This window comes from Rosa rugosa, chromosome 5 (genome assembly GCF_958449725.1).
Source record: "Rosa rugosa chromosome 5, drRosRugo1.1, whole genome shotgun sequence".
NCBI lineage: Eukaryota > Viridiplantae > Streptophyta > Magnoliopsida > Rosales > Rosaceae > Rosa > Rosa rugosa.
Window position 1 is genome coordinate 12,693,283 of NC_084824.1, and position 15,720 is coordinate 12,709,002.

The following is a 15,720-nucleotide window of genomic DNA, read 5'->3' on the forward strand; positions in this document are numbered from 1 at the left end:
ATTATTTCTTAACATTGCTATAAATATTTTGGTTGTTTAAAGTTAGGTTCATGCACTCCTTTCTTTAATCCATTGCCAACTTCATTGTCCAAAGCCTACAAATTTGCACTAATATTTTATTTTTATTGGTGCAGACAAATTTGAACTAATAGGAAAAAATGCCACTTCAGAGCAAAAGAAGCGTGTAGAATATTTTCTTACCAGAAAAAAAAAAAAAAAATTTGGTATTTTACTAATTTAGAAAAACAAAAACAAATGGAAATATAATTATGACAGTTTCATCCTTGTCTTTGAAAAGAGTATGATTCATTTCCTCTATTGCAGACCCATTTCCATCCCTTTTTCTTTCTCTTTCTCTCCCTTTCTCTCTCTGAAGTCTGAACATAGATTGACTGATAACCTAAGGGCACTCAAGGCTGCTGAAAATGCCAAAGAACCAAGCTTGGCCTTGGTTTCCACCACCTAATTCAAGATAGATTCCAGAGGCCCTAACAAGAATCGCATAGAGCAACACAACTAGCTTCCATTTCTTTAATAGGTTTGTTTCCCCTGGATTCTTTTTCAGTTTCTTTTCATGTATACTTTCCCATTCTTCATGGCATTATGTGCGTCTGTTCCTCCTTATCTGAACCCTGAATTCAATTTGCAGGAAATTCATCTTATTTTGGTGCAAGTTTTATCTTTTTATTTTGGGGTTAGGTTCTTGATTTCTGAAGGAGACATATCAGATTCATAAAAGGAAATCATTTCCTCCGTATATTGATTCATGTAAGAAAGTTTATCTCTTTAAGTAACTACCTATGCTGCTCATTAAGAATTTATTAGATAATCAAGAAGTCTTATATGATGGTTACTACTCATGTGTATTGTTGTTGGGTTTTGTTTCTGTGGTAATTATTGCTTTTTTAGATGATTAGACTTTACGTTATCTATTTGCATATAGTTTTACCATTTTTGGTCTCTTTTTGGTTTCAATATTTGGGTTGGTGTAAAGTTTCAATCTTTGGCATATAGGGAATCTCTGCATCAAGCTATCATTCCTGGGTTGCCTGATGACTTGGCATTGAGATGTCTGGCAAAGCTTTCTCATGGATACCATGGACTGGTTGAAAGTGTTTCGAAGACGTGGAGAGACTTGATCCGAAGCTCGGAATATGCCAACTATAAAGCTAGAGAACGATTGTGTGGCAACTGGTTGTTTGTTTTGACTGAATGCTCCAACAATGAGTGGGTTGCTTATGATCCTGAGGCTGATAGGTGGCATCCTTTGCCAAAGATTCCATCTGTCCATGCTGAGGGGAAACAGTATGGGTTTTCATGTATTAGTGTTTGCAGTCGGTTTTTCGTAATTGGAGGTTCCTATTCTCGGGATAATCCTGCATTTCCCCATCAGAGGCCTTTGGTAACAAATGAGGTCATGCAGTTTGATCCGTTTAAGAAACAATGGACCAATGTGGCAAGCATGATTACTCCCCGCTCTCACTTTGCATGTAGCGTTGTATCTGGTAAGATTTATGTTGCTGGGGGACGTAACTTATCTTGCACCAGAGGGCTTGCTCTTGCTGAGGTCTATGATCCAGTGGCTGACAAGTATGTTCCTATCATTTGCCCTTCAAACATTATCGTCAAATGATCATGCCATTTTTACTTGATAAAGATTAAAGAAAAGTTTTCATGTTTCTGAGCTTGCCATAGTATTTCTGAACATTCTTTTTGAGGGGAGAATCAAGGTTTGGTAATTTGCATTTGTGATTTTGCTGGCCTCTCTTCTGAGAAGTGTGTCCTGATCTTGCTGATAGCATGCCTGTATAAATAGTGCTATTATATATGTTCATGATATATGTTACATACTTATTTTGGTCCTAATTTGGCAATTTTAATATTAATAACAAACATGTAAAATTGCAGATGGGAGGAGTTGCCACCAATGCCCCATGCCCAGATGGACTGCTTAGGATTATCCTATAAAGGAAAATTTCATGTTCTCAGCGACCAAGTAGGCCTGCCAGACCAAAATACCTCTGAGGTATTTAGCCTATCTGATGGAACATGGTGCACAATGGAAGACATTTGGCCTTTTTCAAGGGCAATGCAATTTGCAGTTCAGGTGATAGGAGATAATCGAGTGTATACCGTTGTAGATTGGGGTGAGAGCTTTATTAAAACAAGAGATACTGAAAAAGGAGAGTGGTACAACATAGGCTCAGTTCCATCTGTGGTTCTTCCTGATCACTGTCGGCAGCTGGAGGCTTTTGGTTATGGTTTTACTGCCTTACAACATGAATTATATGTCCTAGGAGGGAAGGCTCTCAAGTGGGAACAATCTGGTGCTGGGAGGTTTGACATTGTCAAGTTGGATGTGGTGAGGGTCTGTAACCCCTTGGTTAAGCCATTAAAATGGAGGGAAACCAGACCCATGATTGGGTCAGCTCGTGGCACTGTCATAGGGTGTGCATCCATGGAAGAAGAATCTTCATGTGACCAAGGTAAAGTTCTAGGCTTGAACAATTGATGTATATGTTGTGATTTTATGCATTTGGGCAGACCTATAAGATTGACATTGCCTGAAATCTGACATAATGTTGAAGAACATATAATATTGCTTGTGGAAGATATAATATTATTATACTCAATTGTTCCCCTCTTATTTTGGATGTAGCAATGTTTGCTCGAAACAGTTAAATATTGCTTGAAGCTTTACTTTCATGCCTTTCAAAACTTGAAATGAAACATTTTATCAGGATAGGAAGATCATTAAATGACTTTAGAATGTAAGACCAAGAGGAATACATGTGCTCCTTTGCTGAATGGATGTCCTGTCAATCCAGTCCTTTCGAAGAATAAATTAAATAAACTGTGCTTTAGAGTAACTCACTAGTTATTTATTAAAGTTTAAGTAGTGAAACCTCATAATTTGACAGAATCATATGTGGAGTGAGCAAGATGATGAAGCATGAATCTGATTAGAAATCATAGTCTCCAGGAGATAGACTACTTGTCACACTTTTTACATACCAGGATTTATTAGAATTCTTACCATAGTAATAAGTCTGGTGCTTTATACTGATTTGAAGCATATGTGTTCAATCTCTTAGACGCTGTTGTTCATATTCATGACATGCTTATTGGTCCAGTGTCTTCTCCCATTTTCCACTTCTCTTATGTTTGATATCAATTTCATAATCTGGTTGACCATTCTGTTGACTGGAAATGTACATGTCTTTCTTTCCAGGCTTTATTCTGTTGGGGCGCTTCCGAATTCGTTCTCTTTCATAGTATAAAACAGGGCCATAACCTTGCTTTGAGGAGAGACACTAGCATGAACTACAAACATTTCAAAAACCATGTCTCACATAGAGGAGATAATGCATACATAGCAGGTGTTCCCGAAGAACAATGAGAACTTTGTCCAAAAAGCCGAGCAGCCGAAATTTGACAAAGGTGATGATCGTACGTGGTTTTTGGACAAAAGAATCTTGTACCGTACTCTTTGCCAAATTGAATGGTTGGTTTTAATTCTTCCTTATTGTAACATCACTATCTTTTGTGTCATTATGAACAATGACACATGCAATCAAGCGTATTATCCATGAACATTGCTTACAACTGCAACTTGATCAAAAATAGTGTCGAAGCAAATGGCTAATCCTCAGAAATGAAAAACAACCGAGCAGTGAGACCAAATTGGTACAACGATATTCATTTTTTTTTTTTTGAATGTTAAACTAAAATTAAAAATAACTGTTATTATTGGCAAATAAATTAAAATAGGGCCAAAAGGCAAAAACAGAATCACTCGGTGTGTTAAGGATGGTCGAACAGGCTAGCATGAAACCTCAATGTCTAATGTTCAAGTCTCAACTCCCATCAGTTTGTGAGCAGCATGTTTGAGGGGTTTTCGGGTTGGTGCGCCTGCAGCGGAGGATTAGTGTGGCTTTGCTGGGATATCTTTATGGACCTCGGTCTGCATTTTAATTAAGTGGGTGTGTGTTAGTATCTTGCTAACGTAACCGAGGTAACTTACTACCTCATCCAGAAGGTCAGAACTATCAAAAAAAAAAAAAAGGAAATAGGAAAAACAGAGTAAAGAAAGTGAGATTGAAATAGGTTGAAAAAAAACTCAAAAAGGATTAAATCAAGGCGCGCTACTCACTTGACCTGGAATAGAGGATCTCTCTCTCAAAATCGAGATGCGAAGAAGACGAACAATCCTCACAACGAAACCCAGTATTACTCACTAAACCACCTCTTCTTTCTTCTTCTTGAACAATCCTCAGTGTTGTGAAAATGGGGAAAGGAATATGGGTGCACTGGGTCATGATGCTGCTTCACGTCGTCGCCATTCTCATTTTCACCAGAGGCTTTCTCCTCACCCGAACCGAGCTCCCTAACTACAGCAAATGCGACGACGTTTCCCAATCCCCCTGCTTCTTCGAAGACCAAGACCACAAGCCTCACAACCAGAGCCAGAATCAGAAGGTTTGCTGGAGCAAACCCGCTATTGATCGACTCGTCATCATCGTTTTCGACGCCCTGAGGTCAAAAGCATGCCCCTTTTTATGTAATTATTCCACTGTCAATCTCAATTTTCAGACTTTAGTTTAACCTCTTGCTTGCTTTCCTCTCTCAGGTTTGATTTTGTAGCTCCCAGTACTTTTTTCCAAGGTTAGCATTGTGAACTCATTAGCCATTGCCTTTTAATTTACGATTCAAGTGCATGATAGATGATAATGTTACAGAGAAGAAGCCATGGATGAACAAATTGCAACTTATACAACAGCTGGCTGCTACAAATGCATCGTCGGCTCGGATTTTCAAGGCCATTGCTGATCCACCAACCACAAGTTTGCAGCGTTTGAAGGTCAGCTCTCGTGCTTTCTTTCGTCTTCTAAACCGTGCTTTATGCACCATTTTAAGCCTTTCATAAATTTTGATTGTTGCTCTATTTGTTGGGATTGCTTTCTTAGTTTAGCAATGTGGTTATATTTTCCAACTATAAATACTTCTCGGCATAGTTCCATAGTGGAACTTAGAAGGTCCTTATGTCAAGGATGCATTTTTAACTCTATTAGTTTCATCTCTTTTGTAACGTTTGTTAGGGATTGACAACGGGTGGACTGCCGACTTTTATTGATGTTGGGAATAGCTTTGGTGCTCCAGCAATTGTTGAAGATAGCTTGTTACATCAGGTTGCTCTCTCTCTCTCTCTCTCTCTCTGACTCTCTCTTCACTTGTAAAGATATTTTCTTTTTCACGCTATAGACTTCTTGTTCTTGTTTGTCTGACACGTGGGCTGACTTGCAGTTGGCTCAAAATGGAAAGAGAGTTGTCATGATGGGAGATGATACATGGACGCAGTTGTTTCCTAATCATTTTGACAAATCTTTTCCTTACCCATCTTTTAATGTTAGAGATCTTGACACGGTATGTCTTGCAAAAGTTTTTGCACTTTTCATAACTTTCCTTGAATGTATTCGTATTCTTGACTATTTTCATGGCGAATTGGCTAGAACTCATTGGTCTTTCTTTTTCCAGGTGGACAACGGATGCATTGACCACCTTCTTCCATTCTTGCATCGAGAAGATTGGGATGTCCTTATAGCACACTTTCTTGGTGTGGTAAGATTCATTTGCTTGATTAATGCGGTGTTAAGTAACTTGGATATTTTTGTTTGAAGATGTCTGTCTTTCCCCTGGGAAGATTGTATGAACATCACATTAGATATGATCTTGTTATGCTAGCTTATTCTACTAATTGATTATCAAATGATACCTGGGTCTTTCTAGTTTTTGGTACCTAGTAATGATTTAATTTGATGGCTTCATTACATATCCACCTTTTCTCCGACTTTTGAGATGTTGTTAATTGTTCAGATTATTAATGCTCAACTTGAAATACATTTAGCAGAATGGGTCCTTATGAAATATATATGTAACCAATCAGTATAATTTTCCTTTCATCTTCTGTTGTGAGTGATTTGATTGAAGTTATATCATTTGTATCCTGTATTCATTTCCTGAAAACCTACATAAAATTACTACGGCTTTCATTGAGAAACAGATAATTTCCTTCTGTTGAGTTAGCTGAAGACCTGCATGAAGTTACCGAGTTGCTGAACTTCTTGTTTTAATTTTCTTTTTTGTCTCAGGATCATGCCGGTCACATATTTGGGGTTGATTCTGGCCAAATGATAGAGAAGTTGGAGCAATACAACACCGTTTTGCAAGTAATTCCTTGAACTGATACATAATGAAAATTGTACTGCAAAAGTGTTCATCTCTCTATGCTTGCTTCCTTGGATTGCTCCCTTAATGACTGGCTTGTTAAGAAAGTTTAATTTAGAAAAGAATGGTGAAGCCAAATACATGGGAGACATTATTGGAATTACAATTACTCTTAAATTTTTGAAATTGGTTCGTTTCTGAAAATAGTTAAGCCGTGGCTTGAATATTGATATTGAACAATCAGGGTATTGTCATTTATGGGTATGTTTGTTATACTTTACCCAGCAACTTGCTGACATGCAGTACATTGTTTTAGGCACATACATGTGGCTGGTATCAGTGATACTTTCTTCTTCCCTTTTATTTTTTATTTTTTTATTCATCCTATCATGGCTACTTCAACAACCTGATCAGTTTTCTTTAGAATGTAGTTGAAGCACTGGAGAGCCAGTCTGCGCCAGGGGGACTACACGAGAATACTTTACTACTTGTGATGGGCGATCATGGACAGACTGTAAATGGAGATCATGGTGGGGGCACTGCTGAAGAGGTATAATGAATATGTTTTCTTTATTGATTACCTGGGCATTTCTTCATACTAACTTGAATAACACAGTGCAGGTTGAGACATCCATGTTTGCCCTGAGTTTTAAGAATCCCCCATCTCCCATACCAGCTGAATTTGATACTTCATTTTGCGGACTAGATTTGGTACTCTCTCTCTCTCTCTCTCTCTCTCTCTCTCTCTCTCTCTCTCTCTCGGCTTATGCTTTATGTGGAGATTAGTTGCTCCCCTGCCTATTTGCCTTTGGATATATTAAGGAAAAAATCTTTGTTCAATTGGCATTTTGAAGTAAGTTATTATGAGTCACAAGTCAATTTCTTTTCTTCTGATCATATTATTTACTATCCCATTCCAGGATAACAGGAATATCTGCATCAGTTCCATCCAGCAGGTTAGAATGGTTTACACATTTTGTTTTTTATTTTTTTCTGGCTTGCTGTAAATTTATATTGCCACTACACATACTTAGTCAGGTCACTCTCTGCAGCTTGACTTTGCAGTGACGATATCAGCGCTGCTTGGTATTCCCTTTCCTTTTGGAAGGTGTAGTGTAAGCAAGAATCCTGTCAATTAAATTTTTCCATGATATTTGCCATGAGTCATGACTTATTTGATTGATGTCATGAAATGAGTATCTCCGCTTCTTAGTCTTCCGTAAAGCCTATTATACCATGTGCAAGTGCTCTTAGTGGAAGTGAACTGAAATCATTTCAGCCTGAGAATTTGTATATGAAACATTCTCCATTGAAGTCAATATTGACTTCCTTAATTTAAATTAGTGCTTATAATTGTAACACCGTTTTACTAGGTTGCTCATTTTTTAAACTTCAAAGACTTTCAGGCAGTTTAGTAGATGAAGCTGTCAGTCTAGGAGACTTTATCAAGTTGACAAATACTCAATATGGAATAGAACATGTGCTTATGCTTTTTTATCTGTCACTTTCAGGAGATCAAATGTTCATATGGTTAATTAATATGGATTCTTTGACAATTATATCATGGTGCTCTGCTTATGAGAGCAGTATATACTGATGTGGCCAAATACTTTGGGTCCAATTGCCAATGTCTAGTATGAAGCTTGGAAAGGATTAACTTGCATGAAAACTTGATTTCTAAAACATTTATGGGTTCTGATAATTATCTGTCTCCACTTGGATCTCATGTAGTGTGGATAGTTTACGTAATACAATTGTCATTACTTCAGCTTCTTGTTGATCTAAAAATTTATTTACAAATAAACATCACTTATGAGTGACATTTTTCTGTTTCAGTATTGGGCGTGTTAATCCTCAGCTTTATGCTTTAGGAGCTGGAACATGGAATTTTGAAGACAGTGTGGGAAATTGCCAAAATCAGCCAAAGTTGGATGAATGGATGCTGAATTATGTCAATGTACTCTGTACCAATTCTTGGCAGGTACTTACTTTAATAGTATATATCATGCCAATGTACTTGATCAATTTATAAAAGAAGAGTACTCTTTTGATCAAGCACTTGACTAGTTGCATTAGGTTAAACAGGAAACATGTAACCCTTTTACTACATCCCGGCCCTCTCAAGGCTGGACAGGTAGTGACTACCACTTTAACTAGGTTAGTGGCCTGTTTGTCAGGATATAATACTGTCTTACTTTTATTTAGGAAAAAAAAAAATGAAAGCTCATTATTTCATGGGCATCCTGAAGTAGTATCAGAAGCTGTTGGATAACATGATATCAAAATGTATTAAGAAATACACTCAGCGAAATTTTAACTGATGTACTGGTTTTCTAGAAGTAGAATTGTAAGGACATTGTAGCTCCCCTACATAATATGACTTGTCATCATACTTTTTTTTTGTAATATTTCAAAAGGAAAGCTGTATCCCTCCTGTACATGTATTTAACATAAAGATGGATTCTTGGTGTCAGGTAAAAAGATATATAGATATTTATTCAGCTTCTTCAGTTATTGGATTTTCCCATGAAGATTTGTTGCACATAGGAAACATATATGCTAAAGCAGAGGAGAGATGGTCGCATACTACAAAGAAGTTGCTGTTACATAAAAAGGAAAGCTGCAATGAATTGTTGCCTGCTCTTAAGAGGCAAATTGAGGAGTATTCTGCTTTCCTAGCAAGTGTTGCTGAACTTGCACGGTCCAAATGGACCGAGTTTAATTTAAAGTTGATGGGTGCAGGACTTGGTATTATGGTTGTATCACTTATCATCCATTTCCTTGCAATTAAGAAAGTGAAGGAGCAGTATGGTTTTTCTTTCACTTCATCTGGAGATTCTGGGATTTCCTTGGGGTTAATTTTTGCTTGTTTTGTGGGGGTAATACGTGCATGCAGCTTCCTCTCGAATAGTTTTATCTGTAAGTTCTTGGGTATTTTTCAATACTTGTGAATGCAATCCATAATTGATGCTCATATTAGAAAACTAATTTCATTTATATTCTTTTTTCTTGATGGGAACCTTGAGATCAGTGGAAGAGGGAAAAGTGGCATGCTTTCTTTTGGCCACAACTGGATTTGTTAAGTTGCGATCTTCAGTCATGAAGAAGAAGATGATATCAGAAGTAAGTAGTCTGCCTTGGATTTCTATTACTCTGGGACCGAAATCTTACAAGCTTTTCTTGTAATGCTCATTTCTTCTCATGTAATTGCAGGCATTTGTTTTCCTTCTTCTGGTCACCATTTGCAGATTTACTATTCAAGTTGGATTATCAAAGCATGCTTCTAGTTCTGAATTTGTGAGTGCATATCCTTCGTGGATGCTCGGGATCACCTCGCTTTGGAATTTTGTTGCTGAAGTTTTGCCAGTGCTTGCGCTGATTTTATTGGCATTCTTGCTACACAAGGCCATTACTAGAAGCTCTCCTGAGGGGATTTGGAAGTACATTATTATGGGAACTCAGTTAAGTTACATTCTGATAGCAGTGCACTGGGCTGTTGAAAGTAACCTATTGAATCTGGCTTGGGTGCTTAAAGATGTTGGAAGCAATTGCATTCCTCGGCTAGTATATGCCATTGGACTTGGACAACTGTTATTACTGGCAATTAATCAGCTTTTTATTAAACAAAAATCCTTGGAAGGCAGCAAAATCTTATCTGCTAAAGCAGTAGCCATGTTTTCTGTATGGAGTTCAACAGTCATTATTCTGCTAGGAAAACAAGGACCCTTCATTGCGTTAGTATTCATAATTGGAGGTGGGGAATTTAGTACTTTATACTTTTGGTGCTAAGCTCTCTATTTAATAGTATTATGTTTGTCAACAAACCTGCCCTTAATTCTTTTGCATTCCACAATTCGTAAGGCTTGTTACTTTTGGTTTTTTTAGTTTTGGTAATTGTTCTTCATAGAAATTTGTTATCAAAAGTTCACAATTTATCAGGTTCTATATCCCAATTCGGTCTCAGTTTCTGAAAATTTTGGTTCATGTAAGAGTCTGTTTTGACAGGTTATTGCATAATGCGGCTGGATAATGTAGAACTGGATGGCAAAGATGGAGGTAGTTGGAATTTGATGCTTGATCCAGTTCCTGTAACACAATGGAGCCTTTTTGCTGTGTGCCTGTTTTTCTGCACTGGCCACTGGTTTGTCATTTGTTCCCTACCTTTAGGTTTCTGATTTTTTCTGTCAGTTTACTTTGTGCTAGGTTCTTGGATCTCTTTTGTTTTGTCCCTAAAATCTCTCTAATATGGCTTTGCCGTCTCTGTGGACAATACTGGACATTATTTTGACATCTTTTGCACTCTTATGTTTCATAACCTGAAACAAACTTTTCTTCAGGTGTGCTTTTGATGGCCTCCGATATGGTGCTGCATTTACAGGGTGAGTCATTGATATGCGCAGACATGTAGTGTGGTTAACTTCTTGTGTCATCCATGGGACTTACTGCTAGGAATCCAAAAATCAATGTGTACAACATATGGGAACTAGAATATAGAGACCTCAGCACTAACTTTCATAGTTATATTTTGTAACTTCAAGAATTCAATAGTGATTGGCTCCTACTATTTTCAGCTTTGATGAGTTCATCCTGGTTCCCCAAGCAATCCTTCTTACAATGGATACTTATGGTTTTTCCCTCATCCTTCCAATACTTGGACTTCCATTTCTTGTTGCATGCCGGGGGCAGACCGAAAAAGGAAAGCAACCCATTCTTGGGCGACTATCTCTGGTAAGTTTACTCTAATTAGATATATGCTTGCTAATTAATAATCAGTTTACAGGGATCCTTTTAAGTAAGATCATGTGAGGCTTGGCTTTTCTAGCCACTTTGATTAGTAATTGGTTATTGTTAATGTGTTAGGTGTATATGATTTATGGACTCATTGTGGCCACTTCAGTCACAGCCACTATACTATGTGTTACAATCCATAGGCGGCATTTGATGGTAAAGTCGCCTTTTCTGCCACATCGTTGTCATCTTTAACAATCTTAGCACATTCAATGCCCCTAACAATATGTTATCTTGCAGGTATGGGGTTTATTTGCTCCCAAGTTTGTTTTTGATGTGGCGGGTCTTATCCTTACAGACAGTTTCATTTGTTTAGCCTCACTTTACTATTTCAGTCGAGTGGAAGATCATGCCCTATACGATCCATTAAAATAGAAACCATACATGCTAGCTAAGAGCTGCAAGTTTTGCCAATATGTTATTTAATTATTGCAGTGATTCTTGTGAAAGTTACAGATAACATCTCCATTGACATTCTTACAGAAATTTTAGCAAATGCAGAGCTTAGTTCTTTCATCTTTTGGGTAAAAATCCATAGATAAATTCATTCATCGAAACAAAGATGATTATGATGTTCTTTGCATAAATTTTGAGAGCATCATATCGGTTTAATTAATCTAAATTAGACTCATCCACAATTAAACCTTTTGGCCCTCACTGTATTCCATTCGAATGTATTTTATTATTTTCATCTTGTATATGGAAGAATACAATGTGATAATAACTGGATGCAAGATCAATGATGCATAAGTTTGTGTGATCTTTGGAGTCAAGAGTGTTGGAACATCCGCCTGTAATTATTGAGAGCCGCCTCATACACCTGTAGAGCAAACAGAGCCAGATTTTGACGTTTCGTTGTGCAGCTATGGCATCTTCACCAGTGAAGCCACCAAAGCATCTACATTTTTTAATGCTTAAGCCGCTTGTCACCGCCCAGAATCTCACACCCAAAAACAAATGCAAAGCAAGACTGTTCACTTTTAGTCTCTCCTTTGGGGACTTCTCTCCAACTAACTATCCCTTGTTTCTACCTTTCATGTTACTTGGGGTAGTTGTCATCTAATGTATCCCTTCTAGTTCCACGTTCACATGCTTAAAATAACTTCAGAGATTAATTATATTTCATTTACTGTATGATTGGGAGTATATTAGAGCTGAAGTTGCTGTCAAAAGCTATGAGAATGGATATTAGTGTTATTGGATTGATCTCTCTCAAGGCCGGTTGCGTCGGCTTTTGCTGGGTTGTTATTGGAACTTTGGCATGTCACTGTTTTTGTATTGTTTCACTTATACTCGAGGTGACGGCGTAATATAATATGCAGTGCACATATGTATCATGTTATGATACCCGGTACCTACCCCTTTATAAATACTCGGAACCTCCTCCATCATTTGCACAAAGCTTTTCTTCTCTTAAAGTACTCTCTTTCATCCTACACCATGGTAATTACATCTAGTCTTCTGCAAACTCATAGTTTTACTAGACTGAGGCAAAACAAATAAAAGTAACATGGCCGGTACTAATTAACATTTAGAACTGCTACACTTTATATGTCAGTTTCTCATATTAGTTCATATTTTTGTAGGGGTTGGACAGTGAAATTGGAAATGGATCGAATAAAGAGCTAGCTTATGAATCTATGAAGAAACAAGAAAGAGAAGGCGGATTTAAGGCCAACTATTTCATCTTTGGTAAGTTATTGATGACATTAGAACTATATATCATCTTTGAGACACAGGAACTGAACTGTTTTTTGTATACTTTTGTGTATGTGCAGCAATGATGTTTCTGGATAACATAGGGTTTGTGGCTAACATGGCAAGCCTGGTTCTATATTTTATGCTTGTGATACACTTTGACATCTCTGGCTCTGCTACCACAACAACAAACTACTTGGGTACTGCATTCTTGCTTACATTAGTTGGAGGATTCATCTCTGATGCCTACATGAATCGCCTCCACACCACTCTACTCTTCGGTGTGACAGAACTGTTGGTAAACTTTGTTTCCCACCTTGCAAAAATACTTTGGTTCATCTTATGGTAATTTATTCATGCATATCATGTTGTCATTTGCAGGGATATATGTTGTTGATTATTCAATCCCATTATACAAAACTGCAACCTTTACCATGTGGAGAATCAACCTGCGTTCATGGCACAAAAGCCTTGCTGTTTTATGCTTCAATATCCTTAGTTGCACTGGGAGGAGGTGGAATCAGAGGAGCGATTCCTGCTTTAGGTGCTGACCAGTTCAACTACAAGAAACCCGAAGAGCGCAAGCATATAGCTAGCTTCTTCAACTGGCTTTTGCTTAGTATAACCGGTGGGGCTGTGGTTGGAGTCATATTTGTGGTATATGTCAGCACAATGGTTGGATGGGACATAGGATTTATCATCTCCTTGTCTTGTGCTGCTGCTGGTCTTGTCATTGTTGCTTTGGGAAAGCCATATTATCGTGTTCGAGTTGCAGGAGAAAGTCCTTTACTAAGGGTTTTACAGGTCTTTGATCTCTCCCTCCTCTCTCTCTGACCTAGCTTAGCTAACAAGTCATTAATTAGTAATACCAGAACTAAAAATGCTGATGTAAGATTACCCTTTCTGTAGGTTTTGGTGGCAAGTGTAAAGAACTGGAGGGTTCAGGTGCCTCAGAGTCCTGATGAACTACATGAATCCACTAAAAAGAGAGAGAGAATCCCCCACACCGACCAATTCAGGCAAGTTTCTCTTAATGTTCTCCTACAAATGTTTTGCCTACTGTGTGGTCAGAGTGTCAATTTGGGCCACATATTAAACAGGATTAATTTCCACCAATAAATAGTCCAAAGTAACAATCTCACAACATAATATGTTAATTTACACAAGTTTCTCTTAACTTTCTCTTACCAATTATTTGGCATATTAAGTTGTCATATTCTCAATGTATAACAAAAGTTGAACAAGATTTTACCTAATCATTGGTCTCTAGATTAATAACAGCACAATATCTTCCTGTGCCATATGCTAATTTGTTTGACACATAATTTTGATCCCTTTTGAGCAGATTACTAGACAAGGCTGCCATTCTCCCTAACGGTGTCGATGCTGCAATTGCATCAAAATGGAAAGTTTGTACAGTAACACAGGTGGAGGAAGTGAAGATCCTCTCAAGGATGATGCCTATTCTTCTAAGCACAATCCTCATGAACACATGCTTAGCACAACTGCAAACTCTTTCCGTCCAACAAGGAATCCTCATGGACACACGCATTGGCAGTTTTAATGTTCCAGCAGCCACAATTCCAGTCATTCCTCTACTATTCATGTCCGTTCTTATCCCCATCTACGAGTTCACTTTTGTTCCCCTTTTGCGCAAGTTCACTGGTCACCCCAATGGCATAACCCACCTCCAGAGAGTTGGTGTTGGGCTTGTCCTCTCAGCTATCTCCATGACTATAGCGGGGTTCGTGGAAGTGAAGAGAAAGCATGAGTTCATTCACCACAATCACAAGATCAGCCTCTTTTGGCTCTCATTTCACTATGCAATTTTCGGCATTGCAGACATGTTCACACTCGTGGGGTTGATGGAGTTCTTTTATAGAGAAGCTCCTGCTGGCATGAGGTCTCTGTCTACTTCATTTTCCTGGCTTTCTCTGTCCATTGGGTACTACCTGAGCTCAGCTTTTGTAGAGCTCATTAACTCTATCACTGGCAAGTATACACACAGCAAGTTAGGGTGGCTAGAGGGGCTTGACATGAACAAGAACCACATAGAACTTTTCTACTGGTTTTTGGCGATTCTGAGCGTGCTTAACTTTGCAAATTATCTTTTCTGGGCCAACTGGTACACGTATAAGAACGATGTTACAGTCGATGAGGAAATGCTAATCAAAGCAGGCCAAGTTGGAGCTGATGAATCTAACTCACTAAGTGTAAGCACTGTGTCCAGAAACTAAGATGAGGAGCCAGCACTAGTGAATGTGTAGGAACAACCGAACAACTATGGATGGATAGAGAAAATTTTGAGTCCCAAGTAAATGCAGCATATAAGACTAAAGGCAAAAATTTCAAAGTCCTAAAATTGGAGATAGTTTAATGTGTGAATTGTAGTAGTGTATGTGTTGATGAATCACATAAGAAAATATGGTTTCATTTGGGAATTTCTAATTCTATGGTTCACAATCTAGTAAGAGAACATCAATCTATATAGTTGCTTTTAAAAGTTATCATATTTCGGAGCATGTGATGTTTCGAGTTTTTCAGCCATTAAATTAATTGGTCGATTTAAAGTATGAAAAATTTCGAAGTATCACGTATTCCGAACTATAATAGAAGCTCTCTACTTGCTAAACCAAAATCAAATTGATTTATTGACTTAATGTCAATAGAAATTGTAATGTGGGAAGCAAATGCATGTGGCTTTTAGTGGGCTTAGGCCTAGAACTCATCATGATGCTGTATATGATATTGACACGCATGGAAGTGGGGATGATAATATTCCCTATTAGATATATTGGCAAGAATGGGGTCGTGATTGGCGATAAAGAGGTACCGAAACCAAATGAGTGAGTGAAGGTGAGGTACAGCTCTAGTAGTGTCGGCGGAATATAGCTGGATTGATGAGCTAGTAGCTAGTTCATCAATGTGTGTCCTCCTTACCTTTTTGGATTGAGGTCAGGTAAGCGTATTGGCTTCAAACTTTAAAAGTCAAAAAGAGAAGCATCATTT

The 15,720-nt window shown here is 37.9% G+C and overlaps 3 protein-coding genes across 4 annotated transcripts; all 3 read left to right on the plus strand.

Moving 5' to 3' along the window:
* The first annotated feature begins 300 nt into the window (after positions 1–300).
* LOC133709317 (F-box/kelch-repeat protein At1g16250) lies at positions 301–3,594 on the plus strand. Its single transcript, XM_062135017.1, has 5 exons — positions 301–538; positions 650–768; positions 1,015–1,590; positions 1,909–2,486; positions 3,233–3,594. Coding segments are annotated over exons 2-5 (1,200 nt in total). The 5' UTR covers positions 301–538; positions 650–766; the 3' UTR covers positions 3,277–3,594.
* A 523-nt stretch (positions 3,595–4,117) lies between these two features.
* LOC133708427 (uncharacterized) lies at positions 4,118–11,529 on the plus strand. Its single transcript, XM_062133887.1, has 20 exons — positions 4,118–4,538; positions 4,631–4,665; positions 4,740–4,861; positions 5,100–5,189; positions 5,305–5,424; positions 5,536–5,619; positions 6,150–6,227; positions 6,650–6,775; positions 6,847–6,936; positions 7,146–7,181; positions 7,278–7,333; positions 8,062–8,206; positions 8,700–9,144; positions 9,257–9,348; positions 9,439–9,979; positions 10,231–10,366; positions 10,563–10,604; positions 10,797–10,953; positions 11,086–11,169; positions 11,254–11,529. The coding sequence occupies exons 1-20, from the start codon at positions 4,288–4,290 to the stop codon at positions 11,386–11,388; spliced, it is 2,865 nt and encodes a 954-aa protein (XP_061989871.1). The 5' UTR covers positions 4,118–4,287; the 3' UTR covers positions 11,389–11,529.
* Positions 11,530–11,674: 145 nt separating this feature from the next.
* Positions 11,675–15,218, plus strand: LOC133708428 (protein NRT1/ PTR FAMILY 4.6-like). 2 transcript variants are annotated; one of them, XM_062133888.1, is made up of 6 exons: positions 11,675–12,456; positions 12,600–12,705; positions 12,792–13,009; positions 13,093–13,515; positions 13,621–13,730; positions 14,057–15,218. In XM_062133888.1, exons 1-6 carry the CDS (start codon positions 12,343–12,345, stop codon positions 14,946–14,948), a joined length of 1,863 nt encoding a protein of 620 aa, XP_061989872.1. In that variant the 5' UTR covers positions 11,675–12,342; the 3' UTR covers positions 14,949–15,218. The 2 variants fall into 2 exon arrangements, with proteins under 2 accessions (XP_061989872.1, XP_061989873.1); XM_062133889.1 differs by lacking the exon at positions 11,675–12,456 and adding an exon at positions 12,486–12,518 and having other exon boundaries at positions 14,057–15,217.
* Positions 15,219–15,720: the final 502 nt, after the last annotated feature.